At 39.0% G+C, this 27,141-nt stretch overlaps 1 protein-coding gene and 1 long non-coding RNA gene across 4 annotated transcripts in view; both read left to right on the top strand.

The window, feature by feature from the left end:
- zmat4a (zinc finger, matrin-type 4a) overlaps positions 1-11,783 on the top strand; it is a 277,546-nt gene extending 265,763 nt beyond the window's left edge. For all 3 annotated transcript variants that reach the window (XM_039804092.1, XM_039804091.1, XM_039804095.1), the window contains exon 7: positions 11,550-11,783. In XM_039804092.1, the coding sequence (XP_039660026.1) occupies positions 11,550-11,577 (28 nt within the window). In that variant the 3' untranslated portion in view covers positions 11,578-11,783. The remainder of the gene's footprint in view (positions 1-11,549) is intronic.
- A 10,759-nt stretch (positions 11,784-22,542) lies between these two features.
- On the top strand, positions 22,543-25,288 carry LOC120560050. Its single transcript, XR_005639410.1, has 5 exons — positions 22,543-22,944; positions 23,239-23,316; positions 23,562-23,639; positions 23,725-23,808; positions 23,955-25,288. It is a non-coding gene; the product is annotated as an uncharacterized LOC120560050 (long non-coding RNA).
- Positions 25,289-27,141: the final 1,853 nt, after the last annotated feature.

The following is a 27,141-nucleotide window of genomic DNA, read 5'->3' as shown; positions in this document are numbered from 1 at the left end:
TTACTACGGAGCCATAATGTGAGGTACAAGGTAATGGAGCCTTTTATACATTGTCGTGTTTCTTTAGAAATAAACAATGGACAAATAGAGTCTTTAAACGCTTCAGATGTAAAGTGAAAGTGACGTCAAAATGAATGGCAGTCAATGGGATGCTAACGGTGGGTGATTGCTTTGTAGCATCAATATGGCACCATAGGAGGTTTGAGTTCTGAAGCGAAGCTTACCCCCTTGATTATAATTAATGTTAGTCCCTGTCGCTGCCATGTTGTTTGTGTATCTCTAAAGGCAAACGCACGAGGGTAGGGCTGAGCCTGTTCAGAGCTACAGGAGCCCAGAGGGGAGCGTCGGCGGATGTTAAGGAGAAAATCTATTTTCATTTAAACAAATCTACGTTAACTACACATTCGAGTCAATCGATAAAATCGATTTATCGCCCAGCCCTACTCATAAGGTTGTGCCAGGAAGTGAAAAATAGTGAACACAACCATGATAAAAGGGTATCCATCCTGCAGTAAATATATGGGATTTAACTAGGCATCTTAGTTTGCTTTCTAATATTGAGCTGACACAGACTGTAGTACTCAATACTTACTAGAATGCTGTTGTTCCACACACTGTTTCAAAGAGGCTTACAATTGGCATATCCTTCTGTCAGTCAACATATCATGTGGCCTGACTATCTGAACATATGTTTGAAATTTTTAACTGTTGTAACTAGTTATCAAACTTTCACCAGTGAAGAATTCAAGTAATACAGGAGAGAAAGACACTACTAATAAAAAACCTACAGCCGGTTTATTAAAAAGAAATATTACGTGCTTTCACGTGTGAACAGATTAACATACGATACATGCATTTGTCATGACTAATAATTGTATGATAATTTATTGGAAGAGCTTTGAGACGGCCTTCACTGAGGAGGGACAGAACAACTTCTGGTTCAGCCGAGGACCGAGGAGTCGAGGAGCTAAATAAGGAATAATAAATAAATAACAATAAATGAGGGCCATGGGATATCCCCAAAGTCTCTGGAAACTTTCCATCTTGACTTTTCTACGGAAGTCATCATGTTGAAGAAGGGCATTTCCATCTCAAGTGAATGCATCATAAAATAACACAAAACTGAATATCACAGTACATCAAAATAAAGAACGTACATGTCACTGTCAACATAAATGTAAAGGAATGTAGTAGTCACAGACAAGTGTTCACCATTTACAAGTTGCCTTTGGTTCATCTAACATTAGTCCCTACATCTTGGTTAACATCTGCTGTTAATAAGGGGTGAATTACACCTGCTTGTGGTATAAACTTATTTCTTGACTCGTAACTAACCTCTGTGGTCGGCGTATTTTTTACTTTTTACTCTTCTTCATAGCAGAACTCCCACACCACGTTCAAAAAGTAACACACATTGCTGATGCAACAGCCAGCTTTTCCTCACAAGAAAGACACACTAGGTGAAGAGGCTACACATCTGTGTGTGTGTGTGTGTGTGTGTGTGTGTGTGTGTGTGTGTGTGTGTGTGTGTGTGTGTGTGTGTGTGTGTGTGTGTGTGTGTGTTGTCTGTTAAAACGAACTGGTCTGCAACGTTCGGAAACCTGCCAGTTCACTATGGTTCACACCAATGCGACGAGACGAAACGGTGTATCATCTCCATAGCAACAACTCCTTGTACTTCTGTCTAACTTCCGACTTTCAAACGCTTTTATTAGCTGGATATATAATTTGTTGTGTCTAAATACCAGAGGGAAACCCTCTGGGCCTTCAAGGTATTCAGTTAAGGCCTAAGAAAAAAAGAAGTTAAGAATTTGTGTACTCTTAAATTATTTATTTGTTTTTATTCGCTGAAAAAATAGTCTAGATTATTGTTAACTTGGACTCACTTATTTTTGGCAAACAGTGGTTCAATGTAACGGTTGGGGAAATGGACCAATCATAATTTTTCTTCTGTTGGTATCTGGGTGAATCAGTGAACCATCCTGGCGAGGCAGGGCCTTCAGTAGCTGGACCGAAAGTCTGTGTAATGCAAGTGAATAGGGGCATGCATTTGATAGTGACAGGTGTCTTAACCAATCATATTTTGATGTGTTGTGGGAGGGATGATTTCCCCACATCTTCCGGGTGCGTTCGTGAATACCTTCCACTAGGTCTTAGTTGAAAAGTTGTCAGCGAGTGAGGAAGGAGACTTCATTCAACGATAGGAACAACAACAAACAAGTATTGATTAACAGTTAGAGCAGTAAATGGCGGCAGTTAGCGAAGAAGACTGTGTGGCTGGATTAACTTCATTTTCAAGATTGCCTTTTACGGAAAAACTTGAAATCATCCAGAAAGGCCAACAATCACCCACTTTGCCAGGATTACTGCAAACTAGCAAGAGCTAAGCAAGAGTTGTTGGACTACTTGCCAAGAGTATGATAGTGAGCTGAGATGCCACCTGTCAATATTTAAGTTTTTTAACTGGTACTGTACACCTAGCAAAATCCAGATTGACCTGAAGAGTGCCACTGCCAATGTGTTAAAGTGATGGTTCGGAGTAATTTCACCCTAGGGTCCTTTGCACCATGACCTCGAGCCAAACACCCCCCAAGAAGCTTTTTTCAGCTGGGTCGAACATTGGGAGAGTTAGCGTTATCAGCTGAATAGCTTAGCGCAGGGGCTAATGGACCCAGGTTTGTATCTCGTAAATGACCCCACTAATAATGCCCGAAATGATACCAAACTTCTACACTAGTACATATATGCACTCATAAAACGATGGATTGGAAAGTTTGTAAGTACACCAGAAGTTTATGTAACTAACACTTGCCTGCTGGCTTCTGCTCTCTGCTGTTGTTGTTGTTGTTGCTGCTGGCAGTTAGACGAGTGCTTAGGGACGTCTACAAATTACAACACCGAAAAGAGATACAACAAAAAATGTATTAACTTTTTTTTTTTTTAAAGTAAGTGCTGTAGTATAACTAGCAGGAGACAAGTTATAATTGAGGTAAGTTTGGAGACATTACCTTATTTAATCATTAAAATAAATATTTTTGTTGTATCTCTTTTCGGTGTTGTAATTTGTAGACGGACCTAAGCACTCAGTAGCAACAGCAGCAGCAGAGACGAGAAGCCAAAAGGCAAGTGTTATTTAAATACACTTCTGGTGTACTTACAAACTTTCCAATCCATCTTTTTATGAATGCATAATTTGTACTAGTGTAGAAGTTTGGTATCATTTCGGGCATTATTAGTGGGGTCATTTACGAGATACAAACGTGGGTCCATTAGCCCCTGCGCTAAGCTATTCAGCTGATAACGCTACTCTACGCCAACTCTCCCAATGTTCGACCCAGCTGAAAAAAGCTTCTGGGGGGTGTTTGGCTCGAGGTCATGGTGCAAAGGACCCTAGGGTGAAATTACTCTGAACCATCACTTTAAGGGATGCAGAGGGAAGAAGACACCATTTGTAGCGGTCATGGTTAATAAGACAAGCAACATGAGTAATGTTACAGCGTCACACCCACACACACACACACACAACCCCGGCACACAAGAGCGCAGTCCATGGTTCAAGAACAGCTCAACGATATTGCTTGTATAGTTACTCGGGCTCGTTACTTTTTTGCTGTGCTGTTTTTGTATTGCTCATATTTGTGATATTGTGTATTTGTAGAGAGAGAAACATTTGTTACATTTTGCTTATTTGATGAATTTTGCATGATTCTTGCAATTTTTGGGTGGCATCTTAATGATTGAAAGCACTTATTGTAAGTGGCTTTGTAAAAAGCGTCAGCTTAAAAATGAAATGTAAAGTAAGTGATAGTATTTTAACTGATATTGGTGGGTCGTACAATTCTGTTAACAGCTGTAACTGTTGTGCGTATGACTGTTAAGCTGTGATCTTTATAAGTAATAAGCTACGTGTTAAATTATATGACGACGACGATGATGATGATGATCATCATCATCATCATCATCATCATCATCATCATCATCATCATCATCATCATCATCATCTTCACTGTTGGCCACTAGGTGGGGATCTGACTTCAGTTTTAAGGCACCCTGATTGTCAAGTAGCCTATATATCTGTAACTGTGATTTTAGGTTGACCTGGCTTTGTTCAATTTTGTGTTCTAATTCTCGGCCTTGTTTGAATTAACGTAAGGTATTGTTCAGGCACATGAGTCAGTATGAAATGGATACATTTGCCATTTATTTTTCTATAACCAGCTTTGTGTTTCTGGTTTTCCAAAATGACCTTTGTATATTGTACACATAAATATTTGTATGGTCGTGAAGCTATTTAGGGCAAAGAAACTTTTAATAAACCTTTAATATACAAAATTTCAATGTGACATAGGGCTCTGGCTATTATTGTTATTGCTTTGTTTGATTGTTTTTTTTTGCCACGTGTCCTATTGAAGGCCCAGAGTACAGGACCACAGTTCGCCTCTGCTAAATATGAATGTGGAACGTTAATGATAGTGAGAAATGCTTGATTCAGTTGCATTTTGAGTGATAAATCGGTGAAAACGTTTTATTTCTCTGATTCACTGCTTTGATTAAATGCCGCTTAGCACTCCCTCTCTTCAGTCACTCTCTACATCCCTTGACCATATAACGTTTCCGTGCTTGCAGGCGGCTCGTTGAGCCTCCATCTAAATATCTGCTATTCCGACCAGCTGACAGTGAGCCCACTAGAGGTGAACAGGGACGAATACACTGACTGCTGAGTGATCAAACCTCTGACTGGGCAGCCACACTCACTACAGGCTATGTAGACACAAACAAGAAGAATGTACGCATAGCTCTCAAAGGTGGCGTGTAATCCAGCTGTAGGCTGTGAGATTGTTCACTGGTGTAATGAGGTGCTAAATTAGACAAATTCAACTCTGCTCCTGAGACCTTCACACTCAAGAACATATTTTAAAGCCTCTGAACACCCTCACAGGTGATTTCATTTATTCTGGCTGATTAGACTCTGCTCAGGTTGTAGGTGGGCCGGAGCTTAGATGGGAATTTATTACGTCACAAATTCCATCTACTAATAAGAATTATAAAGGTTTCATTTGTCCTGCCCTAACAGGTGCAACAAAACTAACAAGAGACTCAGGAAGATATCAATCAATCAATCAGATATCAGTCTTTACACACCCACACAGTCCTGGGAAGAGGTCCAATTAGCCAGGTTAATGAAAACACCTGTGTGCGTGTTCAGGGCCTTTAAATTGGGATTGCCAGCATCATCATTTTATTTAAAAAGAATTGTTGTAATGTAATGATCAGTGTTGGGAAGGATACTTTCAAAACGTATTTCGTTACAGAATACAGAATACATGCCCACAAATGTAATTTGTAACGTATTCTGTTACGTTACTCAATCTGAGTAACGTATTCTGAATACTTGGATTACTTCAGGATTACTTCCACATTGAATTGCGTTTTATAAGTGTAGGAATGCGGCTATCACATCCAGCTTACTAAACAGGCCTATAATGGTGTGTTCTTTTTATTCCAACTAGCTGAATGTGTACCTGAACAAGCAGATAGATTATTGTATTGGTAGTCCCGAACTGCATACTACAAAAATCTAACCGCAGTCTTGATACCACGAGCTAATTTTAGCTAACATTAGCTAGCATGTAAAACGGGGCTAGTCAGTCTTTAAACAGCTCTGGAGCTAGTAAATCAGCACGTAGGAGAATGTAAAGTCGCACGTCAACGTTAAAATAGCAAGGTGACCAGTAAAACTACAGCAGACGACTACACCTGGCTAATTAAAAAAAATAGCTTACTTTAAGATGCTTCTTCAGGTTGGAGGTGGAGTAATTTGGACGCTGAAAGCAGGTTGGTTGCTCTGCACAGTTATATTTCATTCTCCCTGTTCGTTCTTTAATGTGAAATGCTGTTTGAATTTCCAAGATAGAAACTTATTGCTGTCCTGGCTCTGTCGTGCCGGTTCCGACTCCATTGTGACTGATCACGCAAATAGCTATTTTTTTCGATTTCATATCGGGGCTTCTGGAAAATGCATAGAGTTGCCTTAATTTAGTCAGAGTGAATAAACTCGTGAAACAGAGAAGTATCGTCATGTAATCCATTGATTTCAACAATGTAACTGTATTCTAAATACCAACGATTTAAATTGTAACTGTAACGGAATACAGTTACTCATAATTTGTATATACGTAACGCCGTTACATGTATTCCGTTACTCCCCAACACTGGTAATGATGCCTTAAAAGGGTAAAATACACCATTTGAATAGAGCATTGTGCTGTATGTTTCATCTGGGGAATTATGAAAAGAGGGGATTCCATCCACCAATCCTGAATGCACTACGACAGGATTTACTGCAATACAAAGCGTAGGATTTAGTGTACATTTATAGATATGAATGACACCAGAAGTGAAGAGCACCTCAAATTAAAGCAGCATATAAAACGGAAGCAATTCATTACTGGTATTTTTAGTAATCTCCATTTCTTCCCTATTTAATGCTTTTTTTGTGAGATGTTCTCCAATACCTGTCCATGTTAATATCACACCAGCCCACTCTACATTTCCATTATAATGAAAGTGGAGAGAGAAAGATGACTTGTATGGTTATATGTAATAAATGGTGTCATAAGAATACCTATTGAATCTTCCATTATTATATATTGTGTCCTTTAGAAATGAGGTTCATACATAATTCATTAATCTTATACATGTAGATATATGCATGTAAATAATGTTTTTAAGCTTATTTTATCACTAGCAAAGGTAATAATTATGCATGGGTGTGTGTGCTGGAAGACATTTGACAGGTTTACTTTGTGGATACATTGTGTACACAGTGCTTTGTAAAGCAGTGTCTGATAGACAGAGTGCTGTAGATAAATTGCAAGGAGATGTGAGTGAAAGAAGGGATTAACCCTTGCGTTGTCTTCTCGCCGACCATGTCCTCTTGGGTCAAAATAGAAAATTAACACTTTTTTGACCCATTTTTTCACTACCACTACCACCAACTTCTAAACACTGTTTTACACTTATTTTTGGAATTCATGGTAAACCTTTTGTATATGAAATTATACCTAATTTTTCAGTTAAAATGCTGAATTTATGAATTATTTTGACTAATATTAGAGGAACCTATGTTGATGGATAATCAGAGACTTGTGTATGTCAAAGTTTAGTCAGTTATTTTTTTTTAAATGCTATAAAATTGAATAAAACACTCAAAATTCAATGAAAGTAGTGATCATGAATTGTACTTGCGAAGAGCGTTGTTGGAAACCATCCATGTAAATTTTCGTTAATTTGGTTAAAAAGAAACCCATATTTCTGATAACGAAAAATTAAGAGATTTTGAAAATGGGTTAAATTTGACCCGAGGACAAGTGAAGCTATGCTAGTAGCTAGTTCTGTATATACACGTCCAGCAGACACAGAGCAACATTAGCATTCATTATTTTTTGTCCACCTAGTCTTGCATTGCCAGACCTAAAGTATCTCTACAGTGCTGTGAAGTAAGGTCTGGCTACTCCACAGATACATTTTAGGATAAAAGGAAAAAACATTGCTATTTCAATTAGCTGGATACATGGTTAAATGTAATTTGCTCCTACCAGTGTATTGCTATGTGTACTTCGTCCACAGCAATCCTGCAAATCGTTCCCAAGTAGATAGTAAATGCCCTAAACATATTGATAGATCTTTACAATCATTCACCAAAAGAACTAAGCAGACCTGCCTTATTGCACGATCCAAATTATAATTTTTTTGTGTGCAGCTTGCTAGCTCGAAGTTTGTTGTTGTTTCCCAAGGGATTTTAACAATGGCAACACACAAAGAGAGCAAATTGGCAAAGACTGACATCATGTGCGAGATGTCAGGCTTTATCCTGAAAATGTATTTACATTGATCCAGACTACTGTAGTACTAAGTCCAATATTCACTCTTCTTTTAGCTCTGTTTTGGTCTCTACCAGCTCATAAGAAACATATCTGGCTCTTTGGCTGCTAAATGCTCCCCCATCATCATTAGCAGAGCGTTTTTATGAAACCAGCTGCCTGCTGGGAACAAGATTGATAAAGAATCATAACTAACAGTTTGGCTGTTAAGCCAAAATAATGAGCAGATGCTAAAAAACTGGGGGGGAAAAAGGGAAAGGGAAATTTCTCTGTTCTTCAGACAGTTCTCTGTGGTTGCATCACTGAGCAACTCCTTTCACATTACACAGCCATTTGACCCATTGCAATATAAAATACTGATTAGTGCAGCTTTAAGCTTCCAAGCACAGACCTGAATGAGCTTTCAGACAGAATCCTGGAAGTACAAACTTACAACTTAGCTGTAGCCTACATCATCATGACCATTTACACACAACATGGTATGTTTGTCTACACATTGATTTAAAATTCCATACATAGCAACATCAGCAAAATCTGAATCCAGCCAGAAAAATGCTCCTCACTTAAACAAGGGAAAACTACTGTAGGGCTCAGGACTTAAAGTTCATTCAAAAACATTGAAGTGGTTGGAGGGGCACCCATGTGCATACTGTACCTGACAGCTTTAATGGAGATAGAGAAAAGGCTGATGGAAACACTATAGAAAGCTGTGTAACCTGACAGCGTTGTCAGGAGCCCACTGTGCTCTTCAGTGTATCAGCATCTTGTCATTGAACTGACATTACAACACATAGCACATGCTCTTTTTTTTTAATCTGATACAGTACTTTGACAATTTGTGAGATTTTCATTCAATGGAAGTGGGATGCCAAAAAAGAAAACATTGTTTCCTCTGTGGTAAAACAGCTGCCATAGCTTTATTTTTCAGAAACACACGTGTCAGTGGTGTAAAAGCTAATAAATCTCCTTATAGAAAACATAAAGATATAAAAAGGATTGCAAAGTTCCCATCCAGCTTTAAATCTGTGGGATACATATGCATTTAAAGCAGGAAGTTGTGCAGAATAAAGTCAATAAAATTGGATTGAAAGCCATTTATTATGCTTTTTATGCCTCCTGCTATTTGTACGTATTTTGTTCTTAATACCTACATTTTTGTGAAAATCTTCCAAATGCTTGGTATCATTCTTAAAGTTTAGGGTTAGAACTAGATCTAGTAGCTAAATAAATGTCAGTACAGTAAATCAAAGCATTTTGTCGGTTTATGTCTGATTGTATATTCTGCTGCACTGGTGCGTTCTGCCACATTATGCTTTCCAGCAAAATAAGCATGACAAGTTGTTGTGTTGTAGTTGCATTGTCCTCACGGGATACACACAGCAGGATGCCCCTTTTACAGGGGAGACTGATTATTCTGCTGTTCACCTGAAGACAACATACAATTCCCCCCTGCAGTGACAGAGGAAACTGCATTGATTATGTGCAGTAAAAATAAAGCAACAAAAACAATGCTGTCAATCTGTCATGTATCCGCCGCCGGTTACGCTGTCACTGTGTATCCCCACTGGGGCACACTGCCGGTTTCTTTATGATTTATTTCCATCTGTGCTATTAAACCAAGGGAGCACTGGTGATCCTGTTTATACTGTCTATGAGATAGACAGCCATTGGCTTGTCTTGACACAGTCCTTAGTGGGTTGAGTGATTGAGCCTGCGAGTATATCAGTTCTGCTAGCCGAGGAGAGATGGGGACATCGATTGTGCCATGATTAACTGAGAAGATGAGGCCATCTGTTGGTCCAGGCTGCTGGACCGATACATGAAAGGCTTCCACTCACCTATTCAATCACACAACAACGGGGATTAGATGGCAACCTTTTGACACCGGGCGTCAGAGGAAAAGAAAAGAGCTTTGTTGAACATGTGGAACAAAACCCTTATAAAGCTCACAGGAAAAAAGGAAAAGGGGATTAGACTAGCGGATAAAACCTGCTGCAGTACTCTTTATCTCTACCTTGTTGATTACACAATTAGCATATTGCTGATACGTATAATAGTAATTATTATTATTCAAACCATCACAATAGCTCCAGGTATCATTTCTTGAGAATTGCTCTGCCCAAACTAATTACCTCTAAGAGTCATTTAGTTTTTTACGCTGTTATAATTGAGCCATGAAACTAACTGGCAACTTTCTTTCCCTTTGGGGTTATTGAATTTTAGTTTCCATGGAACAGTACAGTTTGCTGATTTATGCAGCCAAGCACCTGAAGCAGTTTGCCCAGACTGCAGAACAGCTCTATACCTTAAAAGTCAGCCCAAATGTTCTGCAATTGTCCCGTGAGTGTTACCTTAGGGGTACACCAGAGAGAGATTAACCCCTGCATGCAGACTCTGGCTAAAATGCCTTGCACACCAAATGTGAAAACATCAATCATTGATCTCAGGTTGAAATAAAAAGAGGGCATGCAGATGTACCATGCAAGGCTCAGTTACTTTGACCTGCGTTGCTGCTTGCGGCTCAAAAATTGATCAGTGTTCTATATTTTTGATTGTGTTACAAAAAGCGTTTTCTCATCTGACACCCTTCCAGAACCATTACAAATCACTGTTTCAAAGATAATGTGATCTGACACTACTATTTTTAAGATTTGGTTAGGTTTAGGCAGGAATACTTAACAAATACTTGGTGAGGGCTAGGGGAAAATTGTGATTTGGGTTCAAATATGTTTTCTTGACCCGGACATTTTCTTGACCCATCCCCAGGGAGGTCTAGGTGGATAGACCTACCCAACTGTTTGGCTCTATAACAATGTCCCACTTCTTACTCTTTTGGTCTGTACAGACAAGAGGTACGTGGAGACACAAACCTACGCCGGACTCTACGGCGTAGCCTGACAGCGTTGCATTTCCCCCTACTCATTTCCTGGTTGTCCTTCTCCATAAACAACATGAAATCAAGGAGAGGGTTAACTTTTCCTGCTCCAGATTTCCCACTGTGGTCAGAAAGAACAGGGGAGACACTTTGTTTCTCTCACTATGCCTCTAGAGTCACTACTCGCTCCAAAGCTAATCGCCGTCACTCTCTCACTTTCTCCCTCACTCTATCACCCACACACACACACATGCCGGCTCGACGCACACACCAACGCACAAGTATAAACATCGGGCCACTTACATAGGCTACGGCGAAAGCTCTGCTTGGAGCCTCCGCAGAACCATAAATCAAGCTTTAGGCTCTTACTTTTATCTGTTATGATTCAAATCCAACGGAGTAAGAAACAAGCTGCGTGACGATCAAACAGGTTGTAAACTGTAAAGACAAAAGTTCAGCCAGATTATCGGTAGGCCAAAGCCAGGTGGATGTTTTGGATCATCTGGCTGCTCATGTTAAGTGAGTGTTACTACATTCCCAGATCTCATCAACTAATTTACGGTTACAATATTATTGGAGGAATGATGAAGGGTGACCAAAACCACTACCACAGTTATTTTTGGCAAAATAGTACAAATCTATGTCATATTATTTGTGAATAAAGCTAATAAGACATAACATTTTTATAGAAATAATTTGCTTATTGCATAATTTAACTGTAAATATGAGACTTGCTGTGTATTACTGACAAACCTAACCCTTTCCTCTCTCTGTCTGTCTTTCTTCAACAGTCTGAAGAATCAAATATGTGTCCAGTGAGCGTGGGCGAAGATAAAAAAAAAAAAAAACTATTGGATTGATGTCAGACAAGCTGTGGTCAGCTTGCCCTGCTTTTTCTGCCTCTGCCCTGCTTCTGCTCTCCTCCACATCATTTCAATATCTCTCTCTCTCTCTCTCTCTCTCTCTCTCTCTCTCTCAGCCACCCTGGCGAGGAGGAAAATAAAGAGATTTTTTTTTTAACACTAGCACTGCATCAATTCTCTCACCTGTCGGTATACAGTACAGTTTAAACAGTTTCTCCATCATTGACCTTTGACATTCCACTGCAGCTGTGTTTTTATCCACTGATAGCATTAAAGTGGATCTTTCTAAAAATGCATTGGATGCTAGGTACTTGAGAATATAAGGGTTGTTTTTTTAACTCTTTTTGTTTGCTTTTACTTGAATGAAACAGAGCATATTTATTTGAAATCAAAGTAAAAGATACACATTATTTAGCATTGTGGGCTTTATCTATAACTCAATCATTCTCTTTGCCCTCAGATTCTGTATGGTACACAGTGCAACTCAACTCAATGCTTTTATTGCATACATGCTTGCATCTGAGCTAAATCCCCTTTGTGTCTTAAAGGGGTTGATGGCAATAATGACACCGGTCAGACTCTTAATATATGTTGTAATGGTATTATCTTCTACGGGCTTGACTTCTGTCTATGACTCTGGTCTAAATAAGGAACAGACGATCATTTTTAAAGCTTTTAAAGGATAATTCTGATAATTCCGTTGTATAGAGCAAAAATCGCAGTATCACATTTGTTTCCGTAGATTTAGCCAACATTCTTATCAGTAATAATAACATTGCACCCACCAGGTTATTGCTGAGATACGACAAGGCAAGAAACACAAGCAGTGCTCACCTCTGATTGTATACCTCCAAGTAAACTGGTTTAGATAATTTTTAAACTGCTGGCTTGTTTACAACCTGACTTATTGTTTTGTTGTAGCGAATGCACCATGCTCCCAGATCTCAGAAATTACTTTGTTGGAGACATTTGTTTGTTACCAAACACAAATTATGCCTAAAGCTAAAAGAAAATTATACTAAGAAATGGATTCCTCCCAATTTAAACAGATATGAGAAGACATGATGTCTTCCACAATTTTTTTCTTTTTCTTTTGCAGTACAAGCATACAGCCTACTGTATGTGGTCAGCATTATAGGTTTAGAAATATTTCCTCTGGTTAAGCTGCTTTCATTTCAGCATGGTCTTCATCTCAGGGAGGTGTTTAGTGAAATTGAACACTGCTGTTGAGAGTCAAACATTGACATGTACTGAGTCCATTCCACTACAGAGTCTTGTAGAATGTGTTGGTAGATAAGGTAAAATGGACTGAAACCATAACTGTTATGGTTTCACAAAAAGAATATTGATATTGTGGAGTGTTTTAAAGGGTAATTCAGCTTTATAGATATATATACTATATCTATCTATATATATCTCTCTCTCTATATATATATATATATATATATATATATATATATATATATATATATATATATATATCTTATTTTAAGCTTATGTAGCATTCGGTTTCTTACATGTCATGTTAAGAAATTAAAGATGTTGACTTTAAAGCCAGTGTTGTATAAATGAGAACTATGAGGAAAATTATAAATGAATAATAAATTACTGTTGTGGATCAGATTACTTTGTAACTGCTGTCTGTTTACAGTATAAGTGAATTCTTCCATTGTTATTTTCAGTGCTGTGTCAACTGCAGAACTGTGTTGTGATCAAAATTTAGCTTTGACTCATGTTGTTCGAGCACTTTATTTTGCAGAAACCTCAAAGTCTATTACAGCTCGAATCTCTTGAACGCAGAGCTAGAGATTTGTACTGTAGAGAAAGAGAAAAAAAAATCATCACAATCACATCATGGACTGAAAACAAACTGTTGCTGGCTGATGTCAGAGATGCGAGAGACGCCACCGCCGAGGACATTCACAATAATTTATAGAAATGTTTTTTTAATATTGCAATTAAGAAGTGCACGTATGATTTTTTTATTGCAAGTCAAAAAAAACTCCATGAAATGCTTTGGTCAGCCTGAGTAATACTATTTCTGTGCTAAGGTTGCTTTGGATCAGTCGTTTTTCCTTCATCACAGGAAGTCCACCTCTTACACACCCTCTAGTCCCCTTGTGCTCTATTGTGTCTGAGAAAAGAATAAAAGACATTTGCAACTACACCTACTCTGCTTTGTATCATATCGCTTTTATTTCTTGTCATTTACAATAATTACAGTAATAGCAAAATGTTTGTCTGTATAGTAAGTTATTATAATCATATATATATATATATATAATGTGTTTAACATGTTACACACCAAGATGGAAAAAGCAGATTAAAATCCCTACATGACATACCCCCCGAAAGAACCAAGCAAGCCTGCCTTGTTGCACGATCCAAATGTTCTTCATAACCATTTTCAGGGTGTAGCTTGCTAGCTCTAATTTTGTTGTTGTTTCCCGAAATGAACAGAGTTTTGCAAGGTGAGGGACATCCAGACTAACCTGATTGTAACAGAGACAGTTTGACTTCACATAATGCTCTACTTTGTAGTTGTCTGTACTATATATGGATCCAGGTCTGCATGAACAATCATTCTGATTGGCTGATGATGGCCACGATGTATGTAAAATACCTGTATATAAACCCTCTCCGGGAATGTTATGGCTTTGTACAATGATGCACTGCGTGACAAATGTAAGTAAGTCAGACTCATAACCAATGTGTTATGATCAATCATCGTGCCACTTATACAGTAGAGAGTCTTGCATTACCAGACCTTCCTCCACAGCTCTGCGGAGGAGGGGCTTGCTAGTCCACACATCATTTCGGGATGGGAGAAGAACGTGCTGTGATTTATTGGCATGGCTTTAAACCGATCACAATCGTCTTGGGCAGCGCTAAGCGCCGCACAGAGCCTCAGTGCCGCTGATAAATAGCCTTGGGAAGGAACTTGTTTTGGTGGAACGTGTGTACATTCAAAAGTTGTTTTAGGCGTGCAACAGAAAACTCAGATTGGACAGATAGTCTAGCTCCGGCGGCAACGGAGCAATTCCAGAAGTTGAAAGTGGTGGATATAGACTATGCAGTAGGTGAAATGTCATCCAAGTTTTGCAGGTTGGAGTAGATACAGTATGTGCACAAGAGGTGGGTTTTATGGTTTCAATCTTTTATCACAGCATATACTGTATAATTTTATATAGTGAAAAGCTATTCATATACCATGTAGAGATAAACAATGGGAATGCCTGGATAAGCCACTTAATTAAATACCTGAAAAATACAACATTCCAAAATACAACAGGGATTAAAGTTCACCATTCGCTACAATAGATTTCCATCAAGTGGATTCCAGAGATGCCATGTATAAGATAAGTGTTGATAAGCTAGAGTGCAGAACTTTGTTAGATTCAAGCCCTTGCCAAACGACTACACTGATAAGCCTATCACTGCCAGAGAAAAGTTCTCTGTATTTCTCAGTATACCAGAGTTGTGGTGTCTGGTGGCTGAAATGTGCACGGCCTAGTGTAGTGGTTCTTCATATTGTATTTTAAATTATTAGAGCAGCACTTGTCTTTTTTCTTCCCTGTCTAAACACTGTCCATCTTCTTCTTATTCCTCTCTCTTTCTCACATAAACAACTACATAGATCTTTTTTCTCCACAGACATTTCACAGGTGGAACTATTAACATTAACCACTTCCAATTCTGATCCTACAGTTATTGCAGTGCGTCAGTTAGTGATCAGTTAACCCTTTGTTTTAGAAATAAAAATGTCTGCTGTGAAAATGGTCAATTCAACTTCAGTTTCACTTCAGAATTTTCTCACAGATGCTAAAAACAATTGCAACTCCTGTGGAGCTCCTTACAATACATTTTCCATTGAAATGATACAGCAGAGTTGAGCTCTGTGTCCTGACCCATGAAGATAGATTATTCTAATTAAGCTATGCAGACGGCCCATCATGAAGCAAGACTCATTAATTTACTCTTTTAACATTTGAATATTAGAATGGAAATGGGAAAGGGTCTCAAACTGGTTTCTGCATGAGGAGGCGTGTAGGGAAAGAAGCCAGAGTGTTATTATCTGAGGGGTATCTGTACTGACCTCAGATTAATTTATCAATGACACTTCTAAATGTGAACAAATCATAAGTCTGCAAGGGTAAGTCTAGGACAGTATAATTTTACTGATACATTTTCGCAAACTAAGAGGACCAAGCTTTGTTGTGTAACTACACTTAATCCTAATGTCATGCTGTAGCCTCCTGACTGCCCAAATTATAGCTGATGTGTAGGTATCTTTTTGATCTGGTTTCCAAAGATGGAAACAGATCATCTCTAATGTTCTACCTGAGCATGATAAGCTTGAGGAAGTTGAGTTGTAGCCCGCAGGCTGGAAAACATCTGAGCCAGCGACATTTGTGGGGATTGGTGCATTTATTCTCTGCCTACAAAAGAAGGGGGTGGGGGGTTATTTTGAGGACTGGTGCTAAGGTGAGTATGGGATCTTTATTAATTTTCCCAGCTCTTAAACCCTCATGTGTAAACACTCCCAGCCTGTTTGAACCATGGGAGAGAACAAATGTAAGAGTTTAGAGAAGAATGCCTCGATCTGGGCCAGAATCCAACCAATCTGGAGCGAGTCCCCTATGTATTCTTAGTGTGTAGAAAATATGGGCAATTGCTCTTTTCCAGGACTGAGAGAATTAGGGAGAGATTTAAAGGTCCCATGGCATGAACATTTCACTTTCTGAGGTTTTTTAACATTAATATGAGTTCCCCCTAGCCTGCCTATGGTCACCCAGTAGCTTGAAATGGTGATAGGTGTAAACTGAGCTCTGGGTATCCTGCTCTGCCTTTGAGAAAATGAAAGCTCAGATGGGCTGATCTGGAATCTTCCCTATGTGTCGTCATAAGGAGAAAGGTTACCTCCCCTTTCTCTGCTTTGCCCGCCCAAAGAATTTGGCTCGCCCATGAGAAAGAGAGAGAACATCATGGCTTGCAAACGAGCGAAGCATGGCAGTTGGTCAAGGCCACACCCCAACCCTCCACCTTGCCCCCCACCCCCTCCTCCTCAATAGCATTTAAAGCTACAGACACCGAAATGGCACATGCAAAGGAAAGCTCATTGTGGGACTGGCTCTAGTAATGTAATTCTGTAATTCTGCATCAAGGCTGAATTTCGGGAAATATATATATATATATATATATATATATATATATATATATATATATATATATTTATGTCTCTTTCCCGATTTTTTTTTTTTTATATATATATATATATATATATATATATATATATATATATATGTATATATATATGTATATACATAGACAGGGCATGAAATTAACAACCGCCCACCCGCCAAATGCGGGTGAATTTTGCAATTGGCGGGTAACACTGTCAATCTACCTGCCATTTTGGCGGGTAGCCAATGAGAATTGAGTGATTCAGATGCGTAACTATCGGTAAGCAGGGTACGCGGTTGCTTACGGGCCTGGTCCAATCAGAGGCCCGCATCACTGGAAGACATTGATTGACAGCCAGGGCTCCCTATCGCGCAGCCACTGACCAAGCGGGAGTGAGAACGGGTCAAATTCATTTCCTTGTGTCTGTTATGAAGACAAGATGTGTGTGTGACTCGAACATCTCACATTTGCTGTACGTTTTGTACAGCGACCCAGATAGCAAAAAATATCCGCAGGGCTTCTTTTTGCCGCCGGCCCTAAACTGTCGGCTATAGGTGCGTCCCGCTGGCGGGGATGAAACGTTTGCCGCCGAATATATGGAGTTATATTCCTATCTTTAATCAAGAGCGCATTCTTTCAATTTGAGAGCATTTCTCACTGATATTACGTTCAGATTTTGTAATAATTTCCCTCAAAACCTTGCTCTCACACTCAAATAGTCACTGCTCGCGCTTGGATTTGCTCTGCTTGTGCTCAAAGTTTGTGTTCCGCGCTTGGATTTGCTCTGCTTGTGCTCAAAGTTTGTGCTCGCGCTTGGATTTGCTCTGCTTGCACTCAAACTTTCTGCTTGGAACTCAGATATGTTGTTGTTTGGACAGATTTCCTGCTCTCAGCTTTGAACCTTCTCCTCGCACTGGGGCTGATTCTGCTCACTTGCAAAGTTTCTGCTCTCGGATTTCTCCTGCGCGCTTGGATTTTTTGTGTTATAACCCTATCAAAAGTCAACAACCAATAGAATGCCAGCTGTAGTGTTGACCAATGAAATGATCCCAACCCTGTTGAGGGCGCGTTCACTTTACTTTAGAACGTCTGTTGAGGGCGGCTGCTCTGTAACCTGACTGTAACCAAGTTTATATATCCCCGCCCGTTTATAGCTTTATTATAAGTATATGTCAACAATGTGCCCAGAATGGTCGACGCACTTTCACCTGCACCCGTCAGGAAACTGGAGAAAGCTTTGAAGTGGGACGTATGAAGTTATGTCCACAACTACGAGGGTGAGTAACATAACTTACGCACCTAGCTAGCTAGCAGCATATGGCCTAGCTTGATGTCCAGAAACAAATAGAGGTGGTTTAATGTACCTAAACAATGATCAATGATTACCAAATTTCTCTCTCATATTGCTCCTCATAACCACTGAAAACTGTCAAAAAATCTAACCCAAAGTCCAATTATTATGGACGTTATGTGACTGATAACTGATTGATATCTGATTGATCATTGTTTAGGTACATTAAGTTACCACGTTAAGCTTTTCGTTAAACGCGTTAGAATGTCCCGGCGCGCTTGAGGGAAACTGTAGTCTATAACTTCCTGAGCGACCTGATCGTCCATTTTTGCCCCTTTACAATAAATATAAATATGGCTATGAAATGGAACATGAAATACATAAATGAGGCAATACATATATAGGCATTAGTCATTATAGTTCAATAGCCTAAATACATATGTTTTACTTATATTTATTTCCGGGGACTTTTATTTATTCCGTCTATTTATATGCACGTTATATTTCAAAGGAAGTTTAGTTATCTCACAGGCTCAGACTAAAAGCAGCAGCAAGCCTGCCTGACATCAGTGCATAGCATATCACTGCAAAGTAAATAAAATATGAATAAATCACGAAGTGTAGATTCCCAGGTCAACTAGAGCGGATAACGCAGCTCTGCAGACGGACCAGAGTCAGTCAGCACCGGGAGGAACCGACCGGGGCAAGCTCACAGGGCTGGTAGCGCTGCTAGCTAGCTGCAGCAGCTAATATTAGAATATTAGACCCAGCACCGGAGGTCTGATCCCCATGATTTAAAACGAAAATCAAATAACCATTTGTTTTTTAATACCTGTTTATGAAATGAAAATCAAATGAACGAAAAAGTACACGGACCCAGTCTGTTAAGTACAATTTCACCACTAATAAAACAGATCTAGAGATGATATGCTTTATTTGCAACTTAAATGTAATTTTTAAATTAATACAAAGCAAACTGAGCAGAAAGAAGAACTTTTTTTGTTGGTTTGTTTCTCTTCTTCCAAGTGTGACTTAAGTACCCGTTGAGCTGCATCACAGCTGCACTATGTGCATGGACCTGTGCCAGTCAGCACATCACTCACCTGTGTGCAGAGGACAGGCAGCAGTAGCACAAACCAAGAAGGTTGGCAAGTCTGATAATAATGCAATGCTATAAAATAATAATAATATAATAGTAAAATCATGTTACATACACTTATGTTTCTTGCTTAAATTCACAGGGTGCACAACCAGGCCTGGGAGAGAAAATTACTGATGTCCACAAAACCAAATCAGAGAAGGTAAGGTAAGATAGTAATGATGTTAAAGCAAGCTATGTACACCTAATATATTACGTGTTGATGTCTATGAATCTGTCTTTAATAGGAGCATACTATACAAAGACAACAGTGGAGAGTTCCTGGATCGGTCTGTCCTCAAAGTGCCAGAGATCTACAAGGACTTCACCCTTTTCTGCACCATCAGCGTATAATCAAAGTGATAAAAGAGAACAAATTATTGTTTTCTTTGTTGACATGAATAGGTGCCTGTAATGTCTGTCCATATATTCAATCAATTCAATAAATGTTGATAAGTATCACTGCTATTTCTTAAATCATTGTATAGTTACCGCAGCATTAAAGCCATACGATTATTAAAACCATGTTCACATTTGCAACAAATTAAAACCCTGATCAAGGCAAATTGTTTTTTCATGTTCCATAACATTTATAAAAAAAAAAAACAGTACAATTAAATTTACCAGAGCTGACACTTGGTAAATAGCTTTAATTTACCTTGTCAAAACAATGAGTAATTCATAACAAATTGCACAATATTTGACACAAAACCTTAAAAGTGTATGGTTCATACTACGGTGAAGCAGTACAATGTGCCTATAGGATTTACTGTAGCAGGAACATTGATATTGGCAAACAGATGACCCAGGTTCAGGTGAGTTTGTGAGCAGGGTTATGAATAAAGATAAGATAGGCCTAGTGTTCACAAGAGGGATGATTCAGGTATGGCAACACAAATTAAGAATAATTCAATTAAATAGGAGGTATGTACAACTAGTAGAAGATAAATTAACTATACAAGAGCAATTAAGGTAAAGTTTTGAGGTGGCAAGCTAAAGTATAGTCAATAGCATGGAGTCAAGTCAACAGTGTACACCAGAATAATATATACTGTGATTAAGTAATGATACTTACTGTTGTCTGTACTAATATAACACAAAAAAATAATAGTGTTTGATGCAGTATGGAGAACAACCAAGTCCCATATGAACCCAAGAGACTTTAAGTGCAGCTGTTGATGATGTTCACTACAAACAAAACTTGCAGATGGTTGTAGTCTGTAGCCAGTCATACAGTAGGTAGATCTGGAGCAGATGGTTGTAGTCTGTAGCAAGCCGTACAGCAGGTAGATCAGGAGCAGATGGTTGTAGTCTGTAGCCAGCCATACAGCAGGTAGATCAGGAGCAGATGGTTGTAGTCTGTAGCCAGCCATACAGCAGGTAGATCTGGAGTAGCAGGGTGAATTCTAGCTATCATGGGTTGGTGATATGACACACAGATCAACAGGGGTCAAACCCCTCAGCCCCACCTGGATGAAAAGAAAGTAAAACAAAATACTTGTTTTTTCAGTTCAATTTAAGGAGCAAATAAGAAACCATATCATTTCTAGATCTGTTTTTATTATAGTGATAAAATTGAACGTTTTATACAGATTGCTATGAATCTATTTTCAAACTAATGTTATATGAAGGAATGAAGACTAAATTCTGATGAACAACAAACAACAGTGATGCAAAACTGACACAAACAATCCAGTTTCTTGTGTTCTTTCAGTTATATTACAGTTTATGTTTTACTACTGGCTCTAACATAAATTAGCCAAATCCCAGGAACAATGGTTAACCAAACGGAAGGGAAAAATACAAAGTAGGGTCATCACATATACACACACTGTCCGACATATGTCGTTCAATCTAGCTAGCTATACAATAAAGAACATATATTTGTTTCTGGACATCAAGCTAGGCTATATGCTAGCGCCATATGCTAGCTAGCTAGCTAGGTGCTTAAGTTATGTTACTCACCCTCGTAGTTGTGGACATAACTTCATACGTCCCACTTCAAAGCTTTCTCCCGTTTCCTGACGGGTGCAGGTGAAAGCGCCGACCATTCTGTGCACATTGTTGACATATACTTATAATAAAGCTATAAACGGGCGCGGGGGGATATATAAACTTGGTTACAGTCAGGTTACAGTGCAGCGCGCCCTCAACAGACGTTCTAAAGTAAAGTGAACGCACCCTCAACGGGGTTGGGATCATTTCATTGGTCAACACTACAGCTGGCATTCTATTGGTTGTTGACTTTTGATAGGGTTATAACACAAAAAATCCAAGCGCCGCAGGAGAAATCCGAGACAGAAACTTTGCAAGTGAGCAGAATCAGCCTGAGTGCGAGGAGAAGGTTCAAAGCTGAGAGCAGGAAATCTGTCCAAACAACAACATATCTGAGTCCAAGCAGAAAGTTTGAGTGCAAGCAGAGCAAATCCAAGCGCGAGCACAAACTTTGAGCACAAGCAGAGCAAATCCTAGCGCGAGCAGTGACTATTTGAGTGTGAGAGCAAGGTTTTGAGGGAAATTATTACAAAATCTGAACGTAATATCAGTGAGAAATGCTCTCAAATTGAAAGAATGCGCTCTTGATTAAAGATAGGAATATAACTCCATAAATTACATCAAATAGTTTTTTTGCTCCAAAGCCATTAGGGTTTATAACAGATTCTTGACTTTTGATTCCATGATAAGGTATGATTTAGGAAATGATATTTAAATTACTTTGAAACTCTGAATCGATTATACAGTAATATATGTAAAATATATCGAATTATTTATATAAACTCCTGGTTTATTTCTTCAACCCAGTTTCTGGGTTATTTATGTTGGGTTAAAATCGTGGGTTATTTTTTCAGAGAGTAACCATTTCTGGGTTATAGGGTTGGCTTTCTCACTCTCTCTCTCTCTCAATGTATTTTTAATTATTATATTGTCATGTCAACATTTATAATATGAACAATCACACTTGTGTGTTGTGTACATTATGATAAAACAGTATCACCATTTGTAGGAGAAATAAATTGACACACCCTCTAAACATGGATATATTAACTAAGAAGTAGAAGAAATAAGTTCATATATTAAACCCTTGCTCCTATAACATACACATCAGTCTCCCAGAAATTCAGAAGAAGAGGAAGAAGAAACACCTCCTGCCCTCTCTACCCCCGTAGAAGAAGAACGCCCCCCACCCCCGCAGTTGTTGGAATTTTGAATTTTCTCACAACAGTCGTTGGAAATAACCGCCGCCGCTTCTATCCGTTTTGGCCTGTGCTTCGCGTGAAACTTCGCTGTATTCAAGGTAAGCGATTATTTTCACTGTTGATGTAACGTAAACTTTTCTGTGTCCATGTCCCCGTTGCTAGTTTAGCACCATTTGCTGAAATAAATGACCATGGCTTAGCTAGCTAGTTGCTACGTTGAGACTAGCGTTAGCCGTGGTAGCTAATTCTGTGGTTGGCATGTAGCCACGGCTATCGCGACGCAACACAATAATTGACTAATGTTTAGCTACCAGCTGTGCCGTGCTTATCATATTAAACAGTGCTCTACTGGTTGAAGTAGTGAGAGTTAGTTAAGAAGTGGGTCAAGTCTTCGAATTGTTGCTAACCTCTAGCTATATTGCTATGTTTTCTCCAGGTTATTTTGAATGGACAGCTTTGTCGCTGATAAGCTAACTGACTGGCGGCTGTCTGAGCTGACAGAGAATTTTAGAGGTGAGCATTTTACTCTTACTGCCCTGACATAATCTCTCTATACCTAGACATGTTTCTTTAATGGGGCTTGAATGTGTCGGTGGAAGATTTTGTGAAAGTCACAACTTCTTCGACAGTGGGGTATGCATATCCATATAACCCTTATAGTTAATGATACTTGTGCCTTGAAATTCAATGTCTCTGATATTTTCAGATTATCTTACTTTTGGAAATATTTAAATATCTGGAAATTTAAATCTGTAATGTCACTTGTTTGTTTATTTACTGAAAGTGTTTTTTTTTTTACATTTACAGGCCATCCACAAACATAAAAGAGGCCCTGGCGCTATCATTGGTTCAGACATTCCCTGAATGATGGATCAGAAATTGGCTGTGAGTTTAATTTTCTTTCTTTTTTCTTTTTTTACACACAAAGATGTGAATGCACTATAATAAGCAATGGTGTCTAATGAGATGAAGCGGTCATACGAGACATAATATAGTGTATGTGTACATGTATAATTTTCTTTAATTTTGCTTTTAACCCTTATTTCTCTTATCAGTACCTGATGTGTGTTATCTCTACTGCTAAACTTTTCTTCCAGGAAATATGGTATTTATTTATTTATTTTATGTAGATTTCCAGAGACTCCAGAATGAAAACCAAGCTCTGAGGGAGGAGAACCACACCCTGAGGGAAAGCAATGCACGAGCAGGTGAGAATATGCACTCTTTCTTAAATTTTACTTTTTTTGTGTGTAATTTAGGTTCAAAATTACCATATGCCTTTTCATTTTGTAGCTTCGGATGACAGCGGCTCACTTCAAGAGCAGGTGAAGCAAGTTGGGACAATGTTGAAGACGTTTGCTTGCACTTGGCAATCAGGTAAACTTGCAAACACCTGTGGTTGTTGGTTTAATTCCCACTGGGGCCACCTGAACATGTAGTAGACCTAGATATAAATGTCATAGTTTAGTAGTTGTGGGACCAGGACTGACTACTTTATTCTTTTATTCTGGGAACCCCTGTAGGTGCAGATCGGACCCTAATGCTGCGACGTCTTGGAGAGTTTGGCGATGTTGTGCGTAGCATGGACAACAAAATGGAAACTATGCAGCAACATTTCAGTGCCAATGTGTCTGTTGGAGAGCCACTGATGAGGCGGTCCAGGTTAACGTTACGCGTTACCTGAAAGCATCTGACCGTGAAGGCGGAAAAAGGCGCCGCACAGCTGAGAGGGACCCACAGCCGACCCCTTAAACCTAGGCTGACTACTGACACCCCCGCATCACTGACAACTGGAACACTTTCTTTATCCTGCAGTCAGTAACATCAAGAAGCCGGAAGTGCCAGACTACACTCACCCAATCCACACTATTCTCTGTGGAAATTATTTTTTCTTCTTTTTTTATTCCCCATGACCCTGCCTTGAGGGCAGCGCCTTGGATGGATATGGGATGGTGAGGTTGTTTGTCCTTTATACAGGCGCACGAGGGATCACTGAAGATATGCCCATTTTGCGCTGCCTCATTCTGGAGATCCCGTAGTCAGGCTTGAAAGACTGATTATCATTACTTAGACTGTCCCGCAATTCTTAGCCCACTACCCCACGCAGACCCCAACCACTCCACACGTTCTGATTGGCTGTGTTCTCTACAGCCAGATTTCCTGCTGTTAATTGTGTTTGTTCCCACTTGTTGTCATGTGTAAATTTAATGTCAAAATGTATATTACCTGGTATCCTGCACATTCTTTGATACCAAAGATCTCAATTACTTCCTATACAATTTGCTGCTTATTTCATTGTTACAGTGCTTAACTATTCTATTTATAAATATAGCTTGTAAATCCTAGATTATACCTCTAATACTTGATATCTGCTCATTATCTGTTCTGGTACCAAATATTTTACTTAACGTAACTTTAGTATTGGCTTATTTCATTCAGTCAGTGCTTAACAATGGTATTATAGTTTGTAAATCCTATTTCATACCTGTTACTTGCACATTAACTAGTACCAACATTCTACTTTCATTCCATCAGTGTGCTTAACTGTTATTCTATTAAAAATAGCTTGGAAATCCTATTTCACCAAATATTCTACTTACTCTGTTAACATTTGCTTTTTTCGTTTTGTCACAGTGCTTAACTTTTATTCTGTTGTTAAATAGAACTTGTAAATCCTTGTGTCACAAGTCAGCATTGCAGTTATGTATGTCTGTTCTACTACTGTTTTTACCTCAGTATGTATGTATGTGTAAATATATAATATATATGTGTGTGTATTTAAGTGATCTGACACGTCTTGTTTCAATGACAGTTACTGTACTTTGAAATGTGGAATTAAAACGCCAAATGGAAATTTGTCTGGTTTGATCAATCATTATTCTTGATAAACTGCATGCTATAAATATTAAATATAAATAAATGAATATATATATATACACACAATAACCGGCGGCAGATCGCTCGAAAATAGCGTTTGCCTCCGACGGGCCGCAGAATGGCCACCTTTGGTATAACGGCGGCGGAACGGCGGTTGTCCCGCGGGCCGGCCTCGGAACAAAGGCGGTAGGAAGGCGGCAGCCGCTTTTAAAAAGCGGCTGCCGCCGGCGCACGTGTTTGCGATTACGCCATTCTGACGCTTCTACTGCCTCTGGAGCACCGCCGGTGGTCCGCCGACTCATTGCTATCTGGGGAAAGACCGTCAAAACATTTCAGACCGGCCTGCCAACATGTATACATTTAACATCAATGTGCGCTGGAACGATTTTCACTCTTAAGTCTCTGAAAGTTGCTGCTGTTTCATCTTGTCAGCTGTCGGGCGGGCCTGTTGCTCCGTTTCCCCCGCGACTGACGCGCGCGCGCGCGCACACACACACACACACACACACACACACACACACACACACACACACACACACACACACACACACACAATCACACACGGTGGATGCAGGAAAAAACGCAGATGAGACCTACAGGATGACCTAAATTGAGGACAACTACGCTCGTTATTGTAAGTGCAATGATGAGTTAAAGTCTAATATGAAACTGTATGAATGTGTGTCCCAGCCCAGGATAGGAAATTAACTAACAATGTAAAGATCAACAAGCCACTGACAGATATGTTCATATTTGATTCATTCAATAAATTATTATTTTGTGTCTTAAATCCACCAGCCGTTTTCATATTATCATCATCCTAAGCCTTTTTGGTAAGGTTCCTAGAAAATCACAGCCCAGAGTAATTAATTAATAGTACTAATTATTATTCTCCCCAAAACAAGTTTCCTTTTTATTTATATTTTTTATTTTTAAGAACTATACAAAAAAAGTTGCAACTTTTTTGCAACAACTCATGTGTTATGGTCCACATTCACCAGTGTTTTTTTTGTTGTCGTTGGTGACGTTGGCATCCGATTCGCAGCTTCCGATTCGGCAGTTAAGGGGAAATTTAAGGGAAACTTAAAACTGTCCGATTCAGCAGGGAAACACGATTTACATTGCTGATCCTCCGTTTTTTTAACCTATTACTGTATTGAATGAGTGTTAGTCATTACGATAAATTATTAATTATCTCTAAAACACACTTTTAGATTTGTGAAAGCTTTATTGTCTTTATGAGAACACAATAAAAGTAGGTTTCACCGTTTTTTTTCATATGTAGACCACATTGGACCAGGTCTATATCAAAAACCGCAATACCTAGACTTGTCAAACCTGGACTAAATTATCCCAGAGAGTCTAAGGAGTCTTAAAAACACAGTTTGAGATTTGTGAAAGCTTCATTCTATTTGTGAAAATGCAATAAAGGGAGATTATACTGTTTTTATTTACACATAGACCACATTGGACCAGGTCCAGATCCAAAACCGCAATACCTAGACTTGTCAAACCTGGGCTAAATTATCCCAGAGAGTCTAAGGAGTCTTAAAAACACAGTTTGAGATTTGTGAAAGCTTCATTCTATTTGTGAAAATGCAATAAAGGGAGATTATACTGTTTTTTTTACACATAGACCACATTGGACCAGGTCTAGATCCAAAACTGCAATACCTAGACTTGTCAAACCTGGACTAAATTATCCCAGAGAGCCTAAGGAGTCTTAAAAACACAGTTTGAGATTTGTGAAAGCTTCATTCTATTTGTGAAAATGCAATAAAGGGAGATTATACTGTTTTTTGCATATGTAGACCACATCGGACCAGGTCTAGA

The sequence above is a fragment of the Perca fluviatilis genome, chromosome 6, assembly GCF_010015445.1.
Source record: "Perca fluviatilis chromosome 6, GENO_Pfluv_1.0, whole genome shotgun sequence".
Lineage (NCBI taxonomy): Eukaryota > Metazoa > Chordata > Actinopteri > Perciformes > Percidae > Perca > Perca fluviatilis.
Note: the sequence above shows the minus strand (reverse complement) of the source record. Positions and strands in the feature narration are given on the sequence as shown.